The 25,720-nt window shown below is 36.6% G+C and overlaps 1 protein-coding gene across 1 annotated transcript in view; it reads left to right on the forward strand.

Annotated features, from left to right (window-relative positions):
• The window catches only part of KCNH5 (potassium voltage-gated channel subfamily H member 5), a 302,764-nt gene that overhangs the window by 36,480 nt on the left and 240,564 nt on the right, over positions 1–25,720 (forward strand). The window contains exons 3-4 of the mRNA XM_088025032.1: positions 11,322–11,428; positions 15,889–16,017. Coding sequence (XP_087881158.1) covers positions 11,322–11,428; positions 15,889–16,017 — 236 coding nt within the window. The remainder of the gene's footprint in view (positions 1–11,321; positions 11,429–15,888; positions 16,018–25,720) is intronic.

The following is a 25,720-nucleotide window of genomic DNA, read 5'->3' on the forward strand; positions in this document are numbered from 1 at the left end:
ATATCATTCACCTCACTTCCTCTCATTTCCTATGAAATGCTACGCTATTTTCTCATGTCACATCTTCACAAGAAAGGTGAGTACAATACAAAAGATGCTTAGAGAAAGAGAGAGACCACACTCACAAAACTTTTATTACATTATATTGTTATAATTGTAATATTTTATTATTATTGTTAATCTCTTCCTGTGCATAATTAATAAGTTAAACTTTATCATAGGTATGTATGTATAGGACAAAGAACCCAGTTTATACAGTGTTATGTACTATCTGCGATTTCAGACATCCACAGTGGGGGGTCTTGGAACGGATCCTCCCCAGATAAGGGGAAACTCCTGTGCTTAGACTCTCTGTGATATTGGGATTTACTTATAATAAGGAATATATATTTGGTCTTTGACACAGTTCCTGACACAGGGCCTTAAAACCCTTAGAATTTCCTGTGATAAGAACGATAAAGGTGCCTTTTATTATGTCAATGGTGACTTTTGGAAAGAGCTTAAGTAACCTTAGTATGGAGACTATTGCCAGGGGAACCATCCAGGTAATTGGAGGGTTGAAACATTCAGTACTCCAGCTCCTCAACCGCCCTACCTCTAGGTAAGGGACGGGGCTGGAGGTTGAATTAAGAATTAATCAGTCATGACTATGTAGTGAAGCCTCCATAAAAACACCAAAGGACAGGGTTCAGAGAGCTTCTGGGTTGGTGAGCATATGGAGGTACTGGGAGAGTGGAGTACGTGGGGACAGCATGGAACTCTGTGCCTTCCCCCCATACCTCGCCTTCGCATCTCTTTGATCTAGCTATGCCTGAGTTGTATCCTTTTATAATAAACTAGGGATCTGGTAAGTAAAATATTTCTCTGAGCTCTGTGTGCTGCCCTAGCAAATTAATCAAACCCAAGAAGATTGTGGAAACCTCCAATTTGTAGTTGGTAGGTCAGAAGTACAAGTAACAACTTGTGCTTTCAACTGGTGTCTGGAGTAGGGGGCGGGGCGTGGTCTTGTCAGACAGAACCCTTGACTTGTGGAATTATGCTATCTCCGGATAGATAGTGCCAGAATTCAGTTGAATTGTATGACAGCTGTGCCTGAACCAATGTGAGTTCGTTCCTTGGTGAGTCAGAAACTGCACCAGGTTGAATATCAGTCGCACAAACAAAACTTTATCTGCAGCAAATAAAGACATGAAGGAGAATGGCTTCCAAAGCCGTGAGTCCCCAGAGCGGGGGTGAATGGATTCCTTTTATTTAGGGTTAGGATGAATATTTAGATAGGTAAGACTTATCATCGAATGCAGAGGTGGGCATAAGGTCACGCAAAACATGCTTATACCCACACTGTATGTTATGTAAATGAGGCTTGTGTTCCTCCAAGGGCGGAGACTGTAGTATTATAATGAGGTAAAGGTAGTTGTCGGTCATTCCAGAGGTTGCTCCGTGGTCCATTTGCGCAGGCGCGAGTTAGGGGTTAAGCTGAAACTGGTCCCTGTGCTGGGTCCACTGGAGGTCTTGTCAGCGCAGCCGCTTTTGCTTGGGGGGGCGGTTTCGCTTTCCATTTGCTTGAGTTAAGAGCTAAGCTGGAAAGGAGAGTTTAAGGAAAAATGTGGGAGAAAGGTCGGTGAGTACAAGCAGGTGGGCAGTAAAGGTCAGGTCTTGGGGTCTAGCTGGTGATACAACCAGCTGGTGTCCCAAGAATTGCTTGTTGGTGTGGAGACTGTCGTCCCCCTTTCCCCACCCCTCCCCCCATTGGTACCAGAATCTGTTTACTCACATATAAAAACTGTAGAGTAAAAATTGTATTAGAATATTAAGGAGACTAAATTATCAATGGAAAAATATAGTTTAAGAGCCCTTGGGGGGGAACTTGTGCAAAGAAAAAGCTTTTGCATATCTGTAAATCTGTTAATTCATTCAGTAAATATTTTTTGACTATCTGTGATGAGCCATAAACTATTCTAGGTGCTGAGTGATGAAAGGAGCATCCTCCATCAGAGAACCGCTGATGGTATCAGTACTTCTTGAGCTGCTAAAACGGTCTTGAACAGAGTAAACAGCCCCCAGCCAAGTAGGATGTAATTCACGAACATTTAAAGAAGGTCAAAATGAAGTTTTTACATCCTGTGTAAATCACATGTACTTTGTAATGTTGGTACATTGTACCATTGCTATTTTGTTTGGCTTATGTAAAACAGAATCTGGCCTTTACATTATTTATAACAATTCTTTCTAAAATATGCCATATCTGTGAGTTTAAAGAGAGTATTATGAAAAAAGATCATATAAAAGAAAAGGAAATTCTATAAAGGAACCAATTTAGATCTGAAAACTTTTTCACAATATTTCAGTAAGGCCAGATGGGAAGTTTTTTCCTTGAGTTAATTTTTCTTCAAAGCTCTCACTTAACTAAGCACCAAAATCATGTTATTTTGGAACTATAAGGGAACTAAATTATCTTCTACTCCAAATCCTTTGTTTTCCAGAGCAGAGAACTGAGGTAGAGTTATGTTTAGGGACTTGCCCAGGGAAATACAATGATTTATTTGTATTTTTTCTATATATCTATGCTGAAAAAAAAGATATATATATATATATTCTACATCTTCATGGAAGCCAGGGATTTCATATTATACCAGTGAGTCTAAACCTGACTACATGTAGGAATCACTTGGAGAGGTTTTGCACCACATAGATTCCCAAACCTTACGTCTGGGAATCACCTGTTCATTCAGAATCACCGAGGGTGGGAGGTGGGGGCAGGTATCAGTACCTTTAACCATAGGCTCAGATGATTCTGATGTTTAGGCAGGTTTGAGAGATAGTTTGTTCAGATATGTTCCTTCACTTCTCTGGTCCCCACAATCTTCGTTTTTCTCTCTAAAGTTATTTCCACATTCAATCTTCACTCCCAGGTCTGAAATTGGTAAGCAAGAGTGATGGAAAACTGTGGCCCTTTATTGAGAAACTGCCTTTGGTAGCATTGATGTCTTTGTGCCTTTTTCTTCTGTTGGACGAATATTAGCTCCCAGGCCAGCGCTGCCACTAAGGTGTGTGTTCTAAGTTCTGGGAGGTTAAGGTCTGTATTGAGCTTCTCTGTTCTCTTATGTCTCAGCAGGCTTAGGTTAGGAAAATGTTAGTTTTATGGTAGATGTTACTTATAGAACAGGCTCTACAGAGGGTTCCAGGGACTGTACATGCTCCCATACCCATTTCTTCTTATTTTTTAAAATTTTATTGTTATGTTAATCACCATACATTACATCATTAGTTTTTGATGTAGTTCTTTTTGGACTATGGACATCCCACCATCATGCCATGCCTGTTTCAGATGCCATCTTCCACCTGAAGGTATTTATGATGCTCTCAACAAGATTTTCCTCCTCTGACTCCCTTGTGGTTCATTATTTGGCATCATCATCTGGCCTTGAACTAGCTTCCCTTATCCCGTGGGGTTTTCATTGCTATTGCTTTTGTCATTTTTGAGACATATTGCTCTTCATATCTGGATATATTGTAAAGTCCTGCTCCCATCTCTTCTTGATTCCGTGTTATCAGCCTCTACTTCTGGTCTCTTTTCGTTGACATGTGCAATGTGTCCTACAAAAGGGTTCATTAAAAAAAAATGCTTCCATGTTATATTAGCTCCCCTAAAAGAGCTGCTTTTTTCCTCCCACCACCAGTGTTAGATTATAAATGTCTTTAAGCAAGGTATTTCATCTTGTTCACTTTTGTATGCACTAAGGACACAGCTCAGTGTTTTGTGTTTGTATTTGTTGAATTCGATTGGCTTGTGTTGCAATAAACCCTAACCTAGGTCTTCTGTATAACTGTATAACATGCTTTTGTTTATTGTATTTCATCCCAAGTGTTAACGGTGTTTAAGGTGGGTGAGAGAGCAGAAAGCTTTGGATTATGTTATGCTTTTTCACTGTGGGAAGAAGTATGCAAACCTTCCCCAGTTCTTCTTCACTATTGTTAGAGATGGTATTTTCAAAATGACAATATTCTTTTTTTTAAAGCATTTTTAAAAAGATTTATTTATTTATTTGAAAGAGAAAGAGTGTGCGCATGCAGGAGCATGAGTGGGAGGGAGGGGCAGAGGGAGGGAGAGGACCCAGAAGCAGACTCCCCGCTGAGCGCAAAGCCCCCTGTGGTGCTTGATCCCAGGACCCTGAGACCATGACCTGAACTGAAACCAAGAATCAGCTGCTCGGCTGACTGAGCCACCCACGTGCCCCTGAAATGATAGTATTATTAACGTAAACAGTTATTACTTGATTGCACAAAACACCCAATGTGTTTGGCTGATCTAAAAATTGTAACCAGTTCAATGCCTTCACAGAACAATGAAGACTAGCATCTGATACATGAGCAGATGATACTTGAACCTTACCAGGTTTTCTTATAGGCATAATTTATTCTAATGTATTCCCCTTTTAAGCCTCCTTGTCTCCTTTTAAAATAAAACTCTACCCATTTTATGTTTACTGCAGCATTTTTTAGAAGAATAAAGTCCTAGAAATAGTCAAAATGTCCAGTAGTAGGTTTGCTAAAAAATATTATGGCAAAGCCTAACTTTCTAAATCATATGTTGGAAGGATAAGACACTGAAAGAAGCTAACAACATTTTTTTTTTTTTTGCTAACAAATATTTTTTAAGTAAAAAAATCAACCAACCAAACAAACAAAAAAATAGTTCACAGAACAGTATCTGCATTTTGATTCTGATTTTTTTTACATACGGCTTTTTTCTATTTCCTGTATAAGTCTATAAAAACCTTTGAATATCTTGCACAAGGAAACAAGAAAAGAAGGAAGGAAAAAATTATATACACATATAGGAATACATTGTTAAAGCTAAGAGTTATTATAAAGTTTGGAATCACCACAATTCTAGTTGGAGATAACTAATTTGACACTGAAGATAGCCTTACAAATAATTCAAAGAATTTTACTGATTTTAATAATGAGAAGTTTTAGGCAAACATACCCAGAGTAAGAAACTGCAAATCAGTGAGCATCAGTCTGTGAGGAAACAATATGACATTTTATATGCTGAAAAAATCAGTCATCTTTTTATATAACTTGGATTATGGATGGATTAAAGTAGTGACCAACAAAAATTAATGTTCTACATTTAAAATACTGAAATATGGGTTGTTTGGGGAAATGAAAAAGATACTAATTTGTGATTTTACAATATCAAGAGGTTAATATTTAGTTCTTCCATTTCCTTGTTCCTTCTTTGCCCTTTCTGTCCAGAGTACCTCTTTCTGCTCTCGGCAGCCACAAGGGAGTGTTTTTTTCCTACATCCTTGTACTTCATAATAGTACATAATAGTATGTACTTTAAAAAAAATTATGTATTTATTTGAGAGAGAGAGAGAGGAGCAGGGGGAGGAGCAGAAGGGGAGGGACAAGCAGACTCCACCCTGAGCACAGAACCTGACTTGGGGCTACATCCCAGGACCCTGAAATCATGACCTGAGCTGAAATCAAGTGTAGGACGCTTAACGAACTGAGCCACCCCGGTGCCCCTACATTTCTATTTTTAAAAATGTGATGTGTGCTAGGTACCATCTCATTTTTGTTTTGGCTAAAAGTTCAGAAAAACATTCTAATGACACTTCAGGATTGGTAGGAATTTCAAATCTAGTCCATTTTATTATGTAATAATTGCGTTTCCAAGCCTTTGGACTGTTTTGCTATTTATTGAAGGACACAAAATGTATTGCATATTTAAAGGAGATTGTAGGTTTTGGGGGGAGGGTATTTAAAAGCATCTGATCTTATCTCATGACCCCCAGGAAGCCATGACATTAAAGACATCAAGACATGCTATCATAGGTTAGTTTGAAACCACTTTAGCATTTTAGCTTTGATTGACCTGAGAGATTTTTAAAAGCCCCTTCTGTTTTTTTGTTTGTTTGCTTTTGTTTGATTGCTTATTTTTTAGAAGTGTGAGAAGAGCAATAATATAGGTAGGGAGGATTGGAATATATAGATCCTTTGAAATACCTTTTTTTTTCCCCTCTGGGAGGCTCATTAATAATCCTTTATTCAAGCCATCAAATGAGACAATGAAGCAATTAAGAGGCACTTTATTGGATGTATTTCACAAGTAGTTTTATTAACACAGGGTCATCTCAGCCAGTGAGAGCACATTACACATGATGGATGTCAGTCAGTTTGGTTCCATTTGGCTGAGGGCTCTTCCTCACACAGTGGCACCGGGGGAAGGTGTTGGAGAGCAGAGGTGCCTCAGTGACGTCACACTCCAAAGGTTAGAGGTGTCCACGGCTCTCCCTGGTTTCCATTAATTACATGCCATGGATCTACCATTTATGACTCTATCTAAATCATTTTAAGCTCACATAAATTAATGGGTTGTGAAACATTTTGGTTACGATTCAATGTATAAAGCTTTGATTTATTCTAAAATTACCTCTTTAAGATTTGAAAGCTGTGTTATTTGTTTGTAAATTTTCCTCCTTACTGCCCCCCCCTCAGGCTTTTTACTTTTTGATCCTTTGACTATATAGATTTGAGCCCATTCTCCCATTAACTTTTGTGAAAATTTTATTCTTGTGGCTGATTCTGAGCGAGAGACCACATTTACCAACTGCATTAAGTCAATCTGTGTGGTTTCTGTGATGAAGCATTTGCTAGGCTGTGAATTACAGCCTGTAGATAATATTATCCTTTTTGTGGTGACTAAATATGATGTTTTAGTCCAAGAGCGTTGTTGACCATTAGCAGATTAAGATAGATTGGCAGAACTCATGAATAGGTTATATATATATTTTTTGTTTGTAAGGTTCCTCTCTCCCTTGAAACTCTGTCAACATTTATAGCCATCCTTGCTGGTAGGTATCATAATGAGGCTTGTTTGTAAGATTTTGTTGACAGAACAAGGGATCCAAGAATAGGTAAATCCTGCTATAAACCAAGGCGACCTGTCCTTAGAAATTTGCCAGGGCAGAAAATACATGAAAGGTATACTGCCCAATGCTCAGGCAAGCTGGATTTAGCCTAGGCCAGGCCTCAGGAAAATTTCTGCCTTACTCCCAAGACCAAATTTTACCAACAGTTAGTTGTGTGGCAAGAAAAGTGGCCAGAATATTCAGGAGTAGGCCCTGGGTTTGTGCTTCAACCTCATGGCTCATAAAGAAAGGAGACACACAAAGTGATGTATGTATCCCTTTAAGACACAGTGACCCTGTCCATTAGCAAGCATGGCCCAACCCCTGTTCTAGAATTGTAGAGGAGCTAGAGAGTAGTGGGGTTGGGCCTGGAGGGGTTTTCTTCTAACCCCACCCATAAGAAGTATTCCAGTCATAGTTCAGCCATTGTACAGCACATTATAATTTGTGACTTCATGTGCATTATCTTTTTAAAACCCTCACCCTCTGAGGTATATGAACATTATCATCATTTTACAGATGAGGAAACTGAAGGTCAAAGCAATTATATGTCTTGCCCATGAATTATGCAGTTTGTAAGTGGTGGGTGGACTTCTCTTATATCGTGACCACTCAGTATTATAGTGGGGATAGATAGCTACTGAGCATCTAATTTTATTTTCCTTTCCAATAAGATAACAGTGCAGCTGAGGAAGTCATTTATAATTACTCTAAGGAGAGCTTGGCATTCTAATAGAGCAATTTGAAGTTCTGAAAATTTTTTTATATTCCCATTATATATTCCTGGAGGGTACACATAAAAAATGTGCAAAATTATTATATAGGTATACAGTTTCCAAAGCCTGATGATTACCATTTCTAAATCTTGGTTTCCTTCAAATTCCATTAACCATTCAAAGACTGCACTGAGCTTCAGCCTTCCAGAGTCAGGCTGCTGGAAACCTTGATAAAGACACTCAGCATTTACATTTAAATAGCTGAGCAAATAAACAAATGTGCCATTCTCATAGACTTTGTGGAAGCATTGACTTCATCAGTATGGTTTGAACAACATCAGGTGGAAATACTTTCATTGGGAGGATGGATAATACATTTCAGACATCTTTTATATTTTTTATATATATTTCATTTTGAAATATTTTTTATTCGTTAATTGCTGCATTTTACCACCTCAAATATGCATTCTGTTACATATATTTGGTTTAATAAACTTAAAATGAAAAACATGAGTGAAACAATGTAAGAAATAAAAGACAAATTTTTAATGAAGTACTCAGATTGTAATAATCTGGGATTTTTTTTTTTCTTAAAGTGCTTCTATTAGGACAGGTAATTTTACCATTGAGAGGGCTAAATTAATGAAGAATATATTATAGAATTTTTAGAGTTTATTTGAAAAGTTGCTTTTTTCATCTTCTCTTTGGAATTTTCACTGAATTGGACTTGTGTTTTATTTTTTATTAAGTGATATTATTACATCAATTTCCAAGACAGTTTTTTTAAGTTGTAACTTATTTTTAAATCCTATTAGAGTTAATTTTTCAAAATTTTTTAAATCTTAATTGCTTGTTATATTGTAGATGCTTTCTTGTTTTAAATGTTTTTCTGTTGGCCAGTTGTGGATATTGTGTTTTAGTTTATTGAACTATAGAGCTCTGACATTTACTAACAGGAGTAAGATGGTTTTTCTTTTCTTTCCTATTAAGACCATAAACATTTAGTTAACTTAACCATATCTTAACTTTTTTCCTGTTTTTTAATGTTTTCTTTCTACTAACAAGTCTTTAAATTAAAAATAACAGTCAATTTAAAAGGAACTGGTTGATTTAAAAAGTTCACCTGTATGTAAAAAATATTAACAGTATTAAAGTAGTGTCTTATTTTTTGGAGGGCAAGGAGGGTGCCTTTAACTGAGTAATTCTAGTTTCAGTGTAATGCCTTTAAGAGATTTTTCACGAGTCTGTCATAAGCTGGAGTTCAGGCTTTGGCAGAAATAATGGTTTTTCAGTGCTGTGTTATAGGTAGGCTTGGAGGCTTCTTCTGTGAGTCTGGCTCTGAAATTATGGGGTTAGAATCTGTCATTTTATTCTGAGATTCTCTTGTTTATTTTACTGTTATAATGACAATGAAAATTTTCTTTTTTAATAAAAGATAGAAATACTATAATTGAAAATGCAGGATACAGATTAGGCAGTCTTTGGTAATAAGCTTTATTTCTTTCCCTTTTTTAGTTTCTAGAATTCTAGTTGCTCAAGGTGTTATCATAAGATGGGCCATGACTCTGTAATTTCTGGCTGTGATATGGCATTGCTGTTAAATCCACTAGGTTTTTTTTGTTTTTGTTTTTGTTTTTTTATTTTGCTATTCAACTATATTTTTCATGTTGTAAATTTTCTAGGTTGATAAATTCAGGGGCAGATTTCCCTTGAAGACAGTGAATCTTAACTCAGAGGCCCTCCCTTGAGTGGGTGTTTTCCAAAGCTCTGTACCTAATTTTGTTTTATAATTTTGTATTATTTTCTTTAAAGAGGGTCCCTAAGATTGTATAAGCTTTAGGCCCTACCTCACTTGGATTAGCCTCTGGCCGATACGCAAACTCATTGAAACTGGAAGAAAAGCAAAAACAAAGATAGACTTGAACCTTCAGAAACTTAGTCAAGGTATCTGGCAGGTGCCACATATTCTTTTCTGGTGGAAGATAGGTTCTGGACAATTATGCTAACTAGTAGAACTATGTATCTAAAACCAGATGCACAACTGATGATTGTGGAAGCATCACAAGTAAAGTTTTAGAGGCTTGTAGTCCTTGACTGGTTCAGTTGTGTAGATAATCACACTTTTGGTGAGGTTCTCTTAGAAAAACAGATAATTTCAAACATTGGGAAATTTTTGTGGCATGTAAAATCTCACTCTTTAACATATGTTTTGTATGTTCCCTCACCCATGGCAACAGTGTATATCTTCTTCAATTTATCACCATCATTTTTCTCCTGTTAGCAACACCTGCACCTGTCTTGAGAAAAATCCTCATAACTGATGAGAATGTTGTTGTATTATATATGTAACATGGACTCTTCACATATCCTTGTGTGTGAGAAAATAAAAAAGACCATGCAAGCTGAAACCATACAATACGATCTTAAAACTCAGTGGAAAAATTTGTGATTATTCTGTGACTTTACCCATGTCTGTCAAAACATTAAAAACTCTCTTACTCTTGGTTATAAATGCAGGGAAATGCAAATAATAGTAAAACTCATATTTAGCACACTGTGATTTGGAACTTAAGAAACATTGAGAATTAAAGCATTTCATTTCTTTTTAAGAAAACTATCATGAGTCACTTGAATTATACTGCCTTCTCCTAATATAGCATGACATGAAGAGAGCATTTTTTTCTCTTAGTAAATGCTCATACTCCTTCATAAATCTGCATCAACCACAACTATTTTATTCCTGTACTCTCGCGATTGTGAACTATCTCCTGTGGTTTTTTTAATGTGAAATTTTTTTTACTGGCGTCACTTCCTCTGGGAAAACTTGATCCTTTTTGTCACAATCGCTTTCCTGATTTATGTTGATAAGTTCACCCTCCCTAAGTTCTTCTGGCTGCACATCTAGAGTCTCTCAAATGACAACAGTGTCAACATGCCATAGTCTTGTGTTTCATCTATACCTTCATTTATGTTCAGTATGAATGTCCCCTTCCAGCATTATCATTTCTCTTTTCTTTGCTAGACTTTAATCTTTGATGGCTAACTCCTGCTTTCAATGATCTGTTTTTGTAAAATGTCACATGGGTTTATTGCTGAGAGCCAAGGAGGCAACACAACTACATGCTTTGAGTCTGGGCATGAACTGAATAACAGATGCACCGGGACCAAGACTGAGGGGCTTTGAAAGAAGTGATGTGATTGGTTACTGATTGTGATGTGTATCTGTTATTTACTAGTGATTTGTAGGCTGAGGAGCTAACAGCAAAGTTTATACTTTATGCAGTTATTTACAGCTAATATACTATGATAAATGAAATTTGAATTGTGCTGTTGGGAAGCTGGTGTTATTTAACTAAACCACAGTTACTGAAATTCATGCCTATATGAACTATGTGAGTTGGTGATTCTCTCTCTCTTTCTCTCTCTCTCTCTTTCTTTATATATATATATATATATATATATATATATATACACATATGAAATAATTTCTAAACCTAGCTTTTAGCAAGAAGTTTAACAATCACAATTAAAACATTGTTTCAATAATTTAGTTTGTTTTGTGGGAGCAGTATTTAATTTTATACCTAAATTTGAATACTCAATCAAAAGAGACAACTATGTGATTTTATATAGCATTTGAAAAGCAACACAAAACTGAAATGGATTGTTTGTTTTTTCCCAGTTTTATGTATGGAGAATTGACTGACAAGAAGACCATTGAGAAAGTCAGACAGACTTTTGACAACTACGATTCAAACTGCTTTGAAGTTCTTCTGTACAAGAAAAACAGTAAGTATCTAAATTACCAATAAGATGTGTCAACTCTGATTAATGTTATGTTTTGGTTAGTGGTGCTTGAGCTATAGTGTAAAGAGAATATCAAACTTTGTCCTTCTCTTGGTAAAGGCAGGGGGTGCTGATAAAATTAGATAGCAAAACTAATGAATGATTCTCCCTTTGAAAAGCAAACTTTTGAGGAATGGCAGGAAAATATGGTGTATTTTAAATGTGATTTTGTATGTGTGTGTGAGGTGGCAAAATGTTTTGTAATTAATACTCATGGTGAAGATCCTACAGTTACATGACAGCAACTAAAAATGATAGAGAAATTCATTCATTTCTTCTTGTGGTTAATGGAAAAGGTGATTGGTATCACTGAGTATGTGTGATTCCCTTCCTACATGTGCATGACTGACTTGTGTTATTGACTTGAGGTCTTTACCAATGTGGCCTTTTGCTAGGCTCTGACTCTTTTGTGTAGAAGGCTAACAGAAGTAGTTCCTACTTTCAGAATAGGCCATTCACATCTGGTAAATATGTATTGATTATGGTGAACTGTTCTCTAGGATGGAATTTGTGAGTGATCAGTTGTCCATTATATATCACATAAGACCTCATGATATGGACTCTCTTTCAGAATTTGCAGCCAAACAAAAACCAACTAATGTACTCCACAACCAGATTTCCTTTCTAATTTGTTTTCTTCGAATAGTGTGGTCACTGACTTCTATTTCTTTTTCCCAAGTTGACCTTTTTTTTTTTTTTAAATGAACAGTCATTTTACAAGACAGGTCAATTTATCTAGTGTTAATGATAAATGACAGCAAAGCCAATTATTATCATTTTTTAAAAGATTTATTTATTTATTTGACAGAGAGAGAGAAAGAAAGGGAGAGAACATGAATGGGAGGGGCAGAGGGAGAGGAATATCAAGTAGACTCCCTGCTGAGCATGGAACCCAATGTGGAGCTCGATCTCATGACCCTGAGATCATAACCTGAGCTGAGGTCAAGAGTCGGACACTCAACTGACTGCTCCACCCAGGCGTCCCAAAGCCAGTTATTCTCTTTAGTGGAAATTGATGGTTACTAAATTCTTCCCCAGTTTGGGAAGCATTTTAGCTTCAACAGGGAGCACTTCCTCCATGTTCAGAGCAGGCTGGATTTTTTACAGCATAATTCATCCTTTCCATCTTACTCAAACATTTATTCACTACAAAATATTTAGAATTGAACTTAGGTTTTTCTTTTTATTAATAGACCATCAAAGAGATAATCACAGCCACAGGCATTGCTTTAAAATTAGTACACTTGGTAATGGGAATATTGATCTTTAGTGGTTTTACCTATGGAATGTCTTATTATTTTATCTTTCATTTCAGAATCAAGGCCAAAGAGGTATTTCTCTTTATTCATAGCCAAATGTCTGTTGGCTTGTCACCTAGAAAACAATTCATTCTGAATGATCTGCTCTGGCCTCGACCGGAGAAAAGTCAAGCTTGAGGTGTCCTCTGGGTCTTTCTCACCAGGTCCAGATATATATTGATAAATTTGTAGTAGACTCCTATGTCAAAACCCTGTATCCTTTTCATATAGGGTTGTTCTCCTTTGAATGACTTAGCTATGTGCCCTGAGTTTAGCAAATAATTTAAGGATATTCCCTATTACTAATGTCATTTCACTTTGACACTAAGAAGAATAAACAAATCTTTGCCTGATTTTAAAGCATGAGAACCACGTTCATAGTGTCTGAGTTTCTTAAAAATACCTTTGTGGAGATTCTGTTTTCCTTATATCCTTTAAATCATGTTAACAAGAACTTGAATTTTATATTTCCAAAAGTTGCCTTCCAAGGTAGTATTTTGCTTTATTTTAATGTTTTGAAATTCTCTTATTTGCATTGAGTTTTTTTCATTAATATGAGGGGTAGATATCATTTATGTATTTTAGTGGAGTTCTACTACACTGAAAGGAGCTTTAAAAAATCTTGTAAATTGTTACCTGAAGGTTCTTGAACATCAACTAAGAAAAGTATGTTCTTGTAACTTTTTAAAAATGTTAGAAAAATTCACGTGTCTGTAGATAAATATTTTGGGAAGGCTTGAATGCCATGTCTTCCCAACACTTCCATTAAGTAATTAGGTTAAACAGCATTTTGCAAATGGGGGGATCTGATTTAACACGTGTCATCATTGACATTTCAGTTTGTAGGTTCTATTTTTAAGGTGCGTTGCTCTGATTAGCGGGAACCGTTTCTACTGTTGGGAAGGAAACTTTAGCACTGGGGTGATGGTTTAAATGGGTCTTCCTGTCTGCACAAAGGCACACCTGTGATAGCCTGGGCCGCCCAGATAATCAATGCTAAGACAATGCCCTGAGTTTCCATCTACAACTGGCCTCTCTGCCTAATGCTCTCAGACTTTCTGCTCCTTTGAACCCCCAGACCAGAGTATGGATATTTTACCAGCCACTCCACAAATACTCCATCTACTTGGGGAATCTGACCCTGTAAGTCAACTTTGATAGCTGAAAGCAGTTTTAAAAAAACAGTCCTGACTCTAGGCTAAAATTTGAAAAGTTGCTCTTTTCATAGAAGGTGCAAAATGTAACATCATCTCTTTCTGTTCAGATTTTTCACAGACCTTGGAAAATGACTGATTTTTAATGCCCCTTTCTCTGTTTATGACCCTGCTGCCTCAAGCTCACTGTGTTGGAACAGCCATAGGCCACGTATCTGCTAGCATGTGTGTCTGGTGATTTGTAAAACTGCGTATATCACTCACAGTTCTTGGGTACACTGTGTAGAAGAAGGAGCAGTGAGAACAAAGAACAAGCCTCTCTGTGAGATGGTGTGATGGTTTTTGAGATCCCTGTCTCACCCAGTGATCATTTTGGAAAGGGCCGTGTTTTCATAGGGCCCCAGGGTTGCAAAGGATCTGGTTGTCAGAACTGAATATTCTATAAACACCTCCTCTTTCTAATTCTCTGACTTCTTGAACCTGGTAGTTAAGCCATCTCTTCTTGTGTAGAGGACAGATTCCCCATTGTGGTGACATTACTCTGTGAGTTTTTTGGCCAAAGGTATGAAGGTTTTTCTAATTTGGTTTTTGTTGCACCACTAAAGACTATCAACTCTCACGTAGAGACTATTAATAGCTGCATATTTCACTCCCCAAATCCCAAACCTAACAAAAGCCTTTATGTCTTTAAGATAGAAAATTTGGAGAGGCTTTACTGCATGATGGCTTGGAAAGAATATAATGGAAAGTGTGTCTTTTTGATTCTGATGGAACATTCCTTCAGTGTTTTATCGTTTAATGGATAATTACTCCTTTGAAGGCATTTCTTGTGTCTTCAAATATTTATTGTTTGATATAATGCCAATTCCTGGTTTGTCCAAATCCAAAGCCTTAAGTGCTCTGAAACTCTTTGTTTTCTGGAGTCTGCAGGAGCCATTGTTTAAAGAACTAGTGACAGCTCAGAGGATTGTAGGGGAAGGGAGGGAAAACTGAATGGGAGGTCATCAGAGAGGGAGAAAAACCACGAGAGACTCGACTATGGGAAGCAAACTGGGGGTTGCTGGAGGGGAGGTGGGCAGGGGGATGGGGTAATTGGGTGATGGGCATTAGGGAGGGCACGTGATGTGATGAGCACTGGGTGTTATACGCAACTGGTAAATTATTAAAAAATAAAGAATATTTGAACAACTGCAAAAAAAAAATAACATAGTGACAGAGTCAAGCCTCATCCTTTGAGTGAAGGAGATAGGAAGCAGTGGCTCATGAAGATACCTGAGAATCTCAAGGGCTGGGGGCATGTCTTTTTTTTTCCCCTCTCAAGGTCGCCTTAAAAGCTTCAGGTAGAGCTCTGTGTACAGCAGACATCAAGCGTTGCTGACATCCTCTCTCTCTGATGTGGGGGTGCTGTCAAAGGCATAGAGCCATCTTATAACTCTGACTGACGAGAGAGCCTTGAGGTAGGAATAGCATTTCAAATGTTCTTCCAGGAGGAATGCTTATCAGAGCATCAGGGATTGCTGTTGAAGTCAATTGGAAACACTTCTCAAAGGGACAGGAAGAGAGAAGCATGTAGGAGTGGTCACACATGGTCAAAGTATGAAAAGGAAGTTGGAGAGAGCGGTGGAGGTGCAGGGACCCAGACCTAATGGTAATGCAGGTGTTACTGTAGTGACACAGCCTTTGTGCCCCTGCGTGGTGCAATGTCACCCTCAGCTTTACTTTCACATTTTGATATTTTGGGTTGAAAAATGTTTATTAATATTTGAGCAATTGGTAATTGATACAAAGTTAAAGTTTTTTTTTTTTTTTAAATTCTGAAAGCAATTAAAATACTGTTGTTTCGGTGCTCGTTCTTGGCACAGCAGTCGGCAGCTTAAGAAAGAGGCAAGGCAGGAGACCACATCATTGCTGAGGCTATGTCACATGCTGTTGTCCTTTCTGTCTCTTACAGGAACCCCTGTTTGGTTTTATATGCAAATTGCACCAATAAGAAACGAACATGAAAAGGTGGTCTTGTTCCTATGTACTTTCAAGGATATTACGTTGTTCAAACAGCCAATAGAGGATGATTCAACAAAAGGTAATTTTCTTTTTCTTTTTCTTTTTTGAGAGAGAGAGAGTGGGGGGAGGGACAGAGGGGGAGAGAGAGAATCCTAAGCAGGCTCCCTGCCCAGTGTGGAGCCAATGCAGGGCTTGATCTCACGACCCTGACATCACGACCTGAGCTGAAATCAAGAGTTGATCACTTTAACTGACTGAGCCACCCAGGCACCCCAACAAAAGGTAATTTTCAAAGGAATGGCCACTTTTAAGAATTAGGCTGTCAATTAAATATATTACTATTTAAAAAATACAGAGGTTGAACTGGAACACAAAATTTTACTATTTGGTACTTCTTTTGCTTTACATTCATGCTAGTAATTATCCACAACCAGTTTTATTCAATCATACCGTTTGAATGGAAATAGCATGGCTATCCAAAGTAGAAATAATAGTTGGTTAACTTAAATTATAATAAGAGGAATTGAGATAAGACATAAGGAAGAACTATCATAGAGCATTATTAATTTAGAATCAATATAATGGGAGTTTTGACAACTTCTTCCAGGATGAACTTTAGAAACACAAAATAAACAGCCTGTGAGATGGTTTGGGTGAAGTCCTTTTTTTACAGCACAGTTGATCAGTTGATTGAATTTTGTTGAATTGATTAGAGATTGGTTAGTTGACTTTTTTCACATTACTTTTCACCCTTTACTTATTCAGCTTTTGTAGAGTCTCTTGGGTAGATGCTGTTAGATTATGTGAAGAATAATTTTGTTATCAAGAGAGTAGCTGGCAAAATGCAAACATCCTGACTACAGTCTTACTGACTTTAATATTCAGGAAGAGAGTTATAGAAATCAGAGGTCAGTGGTATGTGCTTTTATCCTGTTTTCTATGTAGTTTACTCTCATTTCATTCTCTCCAATTACGTTTAAATTAAAAACTGGTGTCTGATAAATGAAGAATTTCAAATACTCTTAGAAGTTTTATGACATGTTATTTTTAATAATCTCTTAGGAGACTAAAAATGTAATCTTCCTCTTTGCATTTGGCATTGCCTTTTCTTACCTCTTTAAAAAAACTGGCATGAAAGTTTAATTTTTCCAACTGTAATCATAATTATAGAAAAATTTTATAGGTTTATTCCTTGCATATGAATTCACATATATTATACTTGGTCAGTTTTTGGTTAACATCAAATTATAAGAGGAAAATTTTATAATGTGTAAACCATTTAAAGTATAACATGGAACAATTTATTTGTGAATGTTTCTGAAAATGTGTGTATTAAATCATCTCCTGGAAGATCGAATATTCACTTTTGGACTTACTCTACCTGTTCTTCTACCTTTACTCATAGACCCAGTGTCTAGAAGGTTTAGGATGAATTTAAATACTGTTTTTAAAAATAGAATAGTTTTCTAATAGTATTAGGTTTAATGCTTGTTTGTTTGTTTTAAAATTCAGGGTGCCCCATCCAATAGCAACAGAATTTGTGTTCTCAAGCTTACGTGGAATATTCACTAGATAGATCACATTCTGGCCATAAAACACACCTTGGCCAATTTAAGAGAATAGAAATCTTAAAAGGCATGTCCTTAGACCACAATGGAATTAAACTAGGAATCAATAACAGAAAGATAGCTAAGAAATCTCCAAATACTTAGAAATTAACACATTTCTAAATAACCCATGGGCCAAAGAAGAAGCCTGAAGATAAATTAGAAAAATATTTTGAGTAACTGAAAATGAAATTACAAATTATCAAATTAATGGGATATAGCAAAAGTAGTGGTTAGAGCAAAATGTATGTCACATTAAATGCATATATGAGAAAAGAGGAAAGATATAAAATTAAAACCCTAAGCTTCTACCTTAGGGAGGACAAAGAAGAGCAATTTAAGTGAAAGCAAGCTGAAGACAAGAAATAAGAAACTTTAGAGCAGAAATCAATGAACTAGAAAATAGGAAAACATTAGAGAAAATCACCACAACTCAAAGCTGGTTCTTTAAAAAGATCATCAAAGTTAATAAACCTCTAGCCAGGCTAACCAAGAACAAAGGGAGAAGAAGCAGATTACCAATATTAGAAGTTAAAGAAGGGCCATCACAACTCATCTCAAGGACATTAGAGCATATAGAAGAATACTTTGATCAACTCTATAAACACTGAATTGATAATTTAGGGGAAACGACCATTTCTTTGAAAAGCAAACTGCCAGAACTCACACTAGGAGAGATAGATAACCTAAATCATCTTATATCTATTAAAAATTAATTAATAATTAATAAACTTCCAAAACAAAGAAACACCATGATGTTTCTGTTTTTCATTTTTGGCAAATCTACAATCTTTTCCAAAAATAGAAGCAGAGAGAACTCTCCTCACTTGTTCTATGAGACCAGCACTACCCTCATACCAAAACCAGAAAAAGACATTACTAGAAAAGAACACTATAGACCAATATTTCTCATGAATATTCATATAAAAATACTCAACAAAAATTGAATCTACATGACAACCAAGTGGGATCTATTCCACATATGCAAAGTGGGTTCAACATGAAAAAAATCAATCACTAATCTACTATTTCAACAGGCTAAAAAAAGAAAGATCATATCATTTCATTTGACATAGAACAAGGATTTGACAAAATCCAGCACCCATTCATGGTAAAAACTCTTAGCAAAGTAGGAATGGAGAGGAACTTCCTCAACTTGATAAGGAACATCTATGAAAAACCTCCAGTTAACAGCTGACTATATCTTAAAGTAATATGTTTTTAAATAAAAGATAAGTAATTTTTATATGATTTGTGCCCTAACATTCTTCGGATGAATTTCTCTTGCTTTCACACTGAATGACAGTAATACTGAGTAAAAAGCTTTCGTGTCACAGTATTTTCCCTTAAATAATATTTATATTTATATTTGATGAATATTATTTTCTCTCTCTTTAAGTGATTTCATGACATTGCTGAGGTTAGGGAGAATACCTACAGTACATTCTCAGTTTTGATATGCTAAACATTGATGGTGTCAGTATATGGAGTCTATTTATGGAAACTAAAAATTGACAGCATTTTATAGTGAGATTGGGGAAAAGGTGCTAATATTGAGCATTGACTTTTATTTCTCAAGTTAATGCCCTTCCATTTATCTGCCTACTCCTCCATCCCTGTATCCTTACATCAGAAACTCAGAGTTCTTCATCAGGCAAAATCTTTTAAATGCATAACTCATTCTTACAAAAAAAGTGGCATTTGAATAAACTCCAAACAACTCAGACCATTTGATTTTGAACTATGTGCTTGATAGGCATGTAAATTAGAATTTGCAGGGAAAATCAGACCCCATTGTGAAAATCATTAGAGAAGACTATCTCTTTCCAGGGCCAGAATTTGTAGGGGAAGAGCTTATTTTAAACAGACTTGTATTTTTAGACTTTTCCACACCTTTCAAATATGTAACAGATCACTGAAAAAAGTATTGCACAATGTAACTACGAATGCTGTTATATGAGCTACTTTCTATTGTTCAAATGAGCTGTAAAATTAATATGAAAAATTCAATAGAAATAAAATATTTATGACATTAAGTAATCATCCTACTATCTCTGTGAAGGTAGAAGTATAGCAAAGTGTGTTTGGAAATCGTGGCAGAAAAAATATGTCTCTCAAATTCTTAAGTTGAATAAAGGCGACTGGAACTTTTGGAGAAAGAGCAGAGGAGATTTTGTGATAACACCATAATATCAAAATGATTTGGGTCTAGAACAATGAACTGGGAGATGGTAGATTTACTTTTAATTTAACCTTGGGCACCAGAGTTACTTAACATGAGCCTTCTTATGACTCTTGTAGGAGAGTTTTGTTCCCCTTGTTTATCTATTTTACTGATTTTTTTTTTCATCAACCCAAAATGCTGATTAGGTATACAGAATGGTGCAGGCACCATTCTAGGTCCTGGAGATAACACAGTTCCTTCCCATCCTAATGGGGGGAGGGGAGACAAACAAGTAAATATATATTGGAAGTTTTCTTCCGATTGCTCTTCTCAGTAATATAAAAAACATGGTTATCACCTGAGAGTAAGGATGGTGAAGGAGATGAAGAAGTATTGAAGGTATGGTGAGAGAGAAGTAGGTATGAAATGGTAATCTAAGAGGGTGGAGAAGTGAGATGGCAAAGGGAATTTGGTAGGTTTGCTGAACACTAAGATCTGCTTGGGACTAGTGATCATGAGTTCCACTAGCATCCATGAGTATGATTATTGTTTTACTCTATCCATGTTTAGTCAAAGGTGTATAGATGAAGAAGTAATGAAGAGTTGGATTTAACCAGAGTTGGGATTTGGTAAGGTGAGTGAATGGAAAAGAATCAGGGCAAAGGATCAGGGAGTTGAGGCTGTTGCAAGGGAGGAGATGGAGGGTGTTTGTAAAATTTGAAGAAATACTTAGGTAATAGAGTTCTACCTAGGACATAGGAAATATATTTTAAGATACAGAATAGACAAGTGAATCCATACCTTCGCAGGCCAGAATGGAACTTTTAATCCCAGAGCAAAGGTATTTTTACCTTCCCCTCCCCCTATCCCTCCTCTTCTTCCTCCTCCTCTTCCTCTTCCTCTTCCTCTTCTTCTTCTTCTTTTTCTTCTTCTTCTTCAATTCTTCTTCGAGTTAGAAGACAATACATTTGATAAAGGGCATCTACACAAAAGGATATCTACACAAATATCATACTTAATGGTTGAAACATTGAAAGGTTTCCCTTTGAGATTATTAACAAGTAAACAATGCCCCCATAGCCACTGCTATTCAGCACTTTACATTTGACTTTCTTAATGTGAAAAGGGGCCAGTGATTGGAGCAAAGGCCTAAGTCCTTTGAGGATTTGCCAAGGTTGGAATTGACATCAATTTCCTACTTGCTTTGGTATTTTTACCAAGAAACTCAGATACCTGGTTGAAAGAGTTGAGTAAAGGCTAATTCTGAATTTTATTTCTAAATTGTATCTGGGATAGTAACTATAATGTGATGACAGTCAACCAATCTGAGTGCGCCTCTTCCTCACAATGAATCTTATAATACCAAAACTTCATTCTAGATTGATTTTTTTTCCTTTAAAAAGAATGGCACTGAGTGATGTCAGTGATACCTCTGACTTATACCATGATGGATGGTAGTAAAAACCATCGAAGGGGAAGGAATCCAGTTTTGATGGAGTAGTTACTATATGTCAGGAACTTTATGTTCTTTATTGCTCTTTCCTATAATTCTGAAAATTAGTATCATTATCTCTGTTTTACTGTTGAAGATGCTGACATGCAAAGTGTGACCGATTTCCAATCCCATGTTCTCTCTATTGCACCATGCTGTCTCATCCTTTCCAGTGGAAACTTATTATTGTGGTTTGGCCACATTAATACCCTGCTCACCTTTTTTCCTACAGCAATTAAGCACATGTTGAGAACACTCTGATTCTGACAGAATTGAACTGTTTTGAACCAAGAAATTTACTGATAATAATTCAAGGGGGCAAAGCATTTTTGTTATCTTTTGTTCCTGGTACTGAGGTCTTGGAACTGTTGTTCAGATAATCAGTCAATGGTACCTGATTCATCATTTGTAATAATACAAAGGGGAAAAATTACAGCCAAGAAATCCATTTCGTTGATTATCCATATGTGTTCTAAAAGAGATGGCCAGAATCTCTGCCCATTTATCCTGTACGGTATTTTCAAACAGATTCCAAAACTGCCAAGCCACTCACAGTGTGAAATATCCTGTGCCAAATAGTTATGGCATCTTCATGCCAATAATTGAGACAAAAAATTCTTATAGAATGAAGCAACAGCAAAAATAGCAACCTTCCCCTGTGGGAAGCCAGTGGTTTTCTTTAGAGAGGAAACAACAGATGAAATATGAGTAATTATGCCATGTAGTCTCTTTGGCCAAGAGTATAATTGTTTACCTAAGCTTTTTTCGTATAGATTAGAATCTTGTGTTGCAGTCTAATAGATTGATTTAACTGCCTCTGTGACTTCCTCTTATTTTTAAGATTAGGCAGTGCATGACAAAGAGGTTAATTGCAACCCAGTAGAGCTAAACTAATGTTTTATTAAGAAGGAGATGGCATCCTGAGCTTTTAGGAGAACAAATGTTCTCATAATTCCATGAACAACTCATAGAGCAAGTACTAGGCTCTTCATAGTCAGCTGTCTGTTCACATTACCCCATATCGACCACATCTAAGTAACATCAGCGAACTGTGCTGAATAATCAGTTACACCAGTGAGGTCTCTGTAAAGGTGAGATCAGTAAATGTATCACTGGGAAAAGTTAGAACTGCTGATGTGTCTTTTTTCTCTGACCTAGACAGTATGGCTGCTTTACTTTTTCAAAGTTTGACTGTATAGTGGGGGTTGGTGACAGATCAAATGAACTAATTTAGTTAATAACATAGGCAATTCTGAATGTGTTCAAGGGCACAAAGGGATAGGCATAAGGAAATTCACTGTGGTGTTGTTAGTGATAGTGAAAAATCTAGAAACTACTTAAATGTTCATGAATAGAACATATGCATGATCAGAAAAGAGCAAATGTCTACTACTCTGAGATGATAAAGGTGCAGGCAAGAATCAGTGCCATACAGGTGGGTCTTGAGATGGGGGGGACAGAAGGGAAATTGAGGGCTATCTATTATGTTTCTTATGGCTTCTGTTTATTCAATAACATTTGACAAGGTAATCTGAGAGTGAGGAGAAAGGGGTGGTATAGGGGTCTTGAAAAAAATGCTAACTGTTTAGAACTGAAACAGTTCTAAGAAAGCTCTAACCCTGGCCATTATCCTAGGAAATGAGAGAATGCATGCCATTTGATGATTTGTATTTTTCCATATGTCAATGAATTTATTCCTTCAATATCTCTTTTAATTTTTTTCAAAATATTTTCTGCATAAACCTTATTGAACTCTGGGAATAAAAATGGGCTTCTTTCTAAATCCAGTACTCAGAAGTACTAAGATGTGTTACATCACTTGTCTTAGGAAAATGAAGCTTATATATATATATATATATATATATATATATACACACACACTTATATATAAGTATAACATTGCCTTGTAAGTTTCTAGAAATATTCAATGCAATTATAAATCCAGTTGAAGTAAGAAAGAGAAATGATCACAAGAAATATTTCAGGTGCCAACATTGTTACTGTCATCTGAAGATACCCTTACCACTTTTACCCAACAAAGCAAAACCAAACCAAACGAAACCCAATGATAATAAAACAAAATGGGGCTTATTTTAAATCTGATTTTTAAAGTTAAAAATAAGTCTTAATTAATTAATGGCCTGTTTTAGGCCAGGCCCTGATAAAGTGCTGAATATGGAGAGATGAACAATAGTGAGAGTGACTGACATGTTAATCAACAACTGCATTAGTGTTGCTCGTTCCGTGTGAGGTATATAGTTTATGGTGTGCAAGCACAGAGGAGTGTACCTCTCTTATGAGTGGATCAGAGAAGTTTCCAGAAGGAGATAATGCTTTAACTGAGTCTGGAGGTGCCAGTAAATGCATGAAAGCCTGGAAGCACTGAATATCATGGGGTGTACAGAGAATTCCTAGTAGATTTAATTTTAGTTTTAAATTTATTCTTTTCTTTTAATTTGCTACTGATTTTAGTAGGGCTGGAATACAGAGTATATATGAATAAGTAGAAGGGGATGAATGCAGAGCAATCTTTGGGATCAGAAACTAAATGACCTATATACCAAGGATATGCAATGTTATACTGAAGACTTCCAGGGGTCTCTTAGAGAGTTTGAAATAAGGGAAGGGCATGGACCAGTTGTGTGCTTTAGAAAGCACTTTGGCAGCAATGTAGAGAGTTGCTTGGGGAGTATATGGTCAGCGAGCAGATAAGAGAGTATAGTCTTTAAGAGGCTCGGGTGGAAGATGATACACTGACATATAGAGATGGAGAGAGGAGATTCAACTTGAGTATTTATTAATAAGTTATAGTCTATAAGGCTTAGAAGTGATTGGATATGTGGATGTGGAGATAATAGTGAAGCAGGATGGTAAATTTCAAGTTTCTAATTTGGGCAATGGAAGTATCATGGGCCCATTCACCAAGTCCAGGAATACATGAAAGATGCGGAGTTGGAGATGGAGGGAGAAGATGATGAGATCAATTTTGGACATGTTGAGTGTCAGATGCCTATAGAATATCTTAGTAAGAGGTGGCTAATGGCTGATTAGATACTAGATAGGTCTAGTCCTCAGAAGAAGAGTCTAGATTGGTGATAAAGATGGCATATTGGTCTTTTACATTGATGTTAAGTTCTTAGAGAGCTGGTGGCATATCTGGGGCTTCCTTTTTTAAAAAAATTTTTTAGCACATTACACAGGGTTAGCCTTAGGGTTACATACAATTCTCAAGGCCTAACATTTTTTTTTTTTCTTTCTAGTCACTAAGATAAAGTCCATTAATTAAGAATTAAGGACCTTCTACCAATTGATGCCAGTTTACCTATTTTCTAATCTACTTGTTGGATACCATAGAGGGAGCTGAATTGGTAGGGAAATACAAAGCTTAACTGAAGTCAGAATTAGCCTGAAGAATGGTAGTAAAGTATGATGTTATCTACCTGGTATAGTTTGAAAGACATTTGACGGGTGTCTGTCCAGGATTTCTTCCTTCATCTTTTGTCACATTGTTTGAAATTTCATCATTGCCATTACTGTCTTTCCTTGGGTCCAGCAGGAGTTTTCCTTGTTAAGGCGTTATGTGACGAATAACCTAGTTAGGGGCACTAGCATAGAAATTATCACATGGTCTTAATGGACTCTTTAATAAATTAGAGTCTTTGGGATATGTAGAGAAAGGATAATTGAGATAGGACCAGAGTATGGTTAGTTTGCTCTACTTATTCACATTTCCTTGAAATTAATTATTTTAAGAACAGGAATTTGAGGCCTCAGAAGAAATTTCTTTTTTTTTACGGTTTTATTTGTTTATTTGACAGAGAGACACAGTGAGAGAGGGAACACAAGCAGGGGGAGTGGGAGAGGGAGAAGCAGGCTTCCCACTGAGCAGGGAGCCCAATGTGGGGCTCAATCCCAGGACCCTGGGACCATGACCTGAGCCGAAGGCGGATCCTTAACAACTGAGCCACCCAGGCGCCCTCAGAAGAAATTTCTTTCTCATTAAATTCACATCCCTTTCCCCCAGAAGTTAAAGTTACTACTCTTTCAGAAAATAATATTAGGGATTCTAGATATTTAAGGAAGGATCTTTAGCTATCACTGTAGTTGTTAAGAGAGAAATAAGATTTTTCTATGTAACAGGAAAAGATGGAAGTGTGATAGGAACCATAATATGTGAGATTTGTCAAAATTGGGCTTCATTTTCTTATGTGTATATATCTGCACACAAGGCACAGTAGAACTGTTTTTATTAGTCTATAATAAATACCCCAACCCCCAACTTTCAGTGGCTTAACACAACAGAAGGCTATTTCTTGCTCACTTTACAGTCCAAGGCAGGTGATCCTTGGCATATGGCAATCTTCTGTGCACTGATTCAGTACCTCTCCCCGGGGCCTTGTTGTCACTTGCATCCAGCTCGTAGAAAGAGGAAGAAAGTGTAAAGAAGTCTCACTTGCTTCTTATGTTGCGGCATGAACATGTGTAGGAGTGACACACTTCATTTCTGCTTTTATTCCAT

Source organism: Eumetopias jubatus, unplaced genomic scaffold (genome assembly GCF_037043125.1).
Source record: "Eumetopias jubatus isolate StellerSeaLion01/CBP00866 unplaced genomic scaffold, mEumJub1_p1.0 scaffold_7, whole genome shotgun sequence".
NCBI lineage: Eukaryota > Metazoa > Chordata > Mammalia > Carnivora > Otariidae > Eumetopias > Eumetopias jubatus.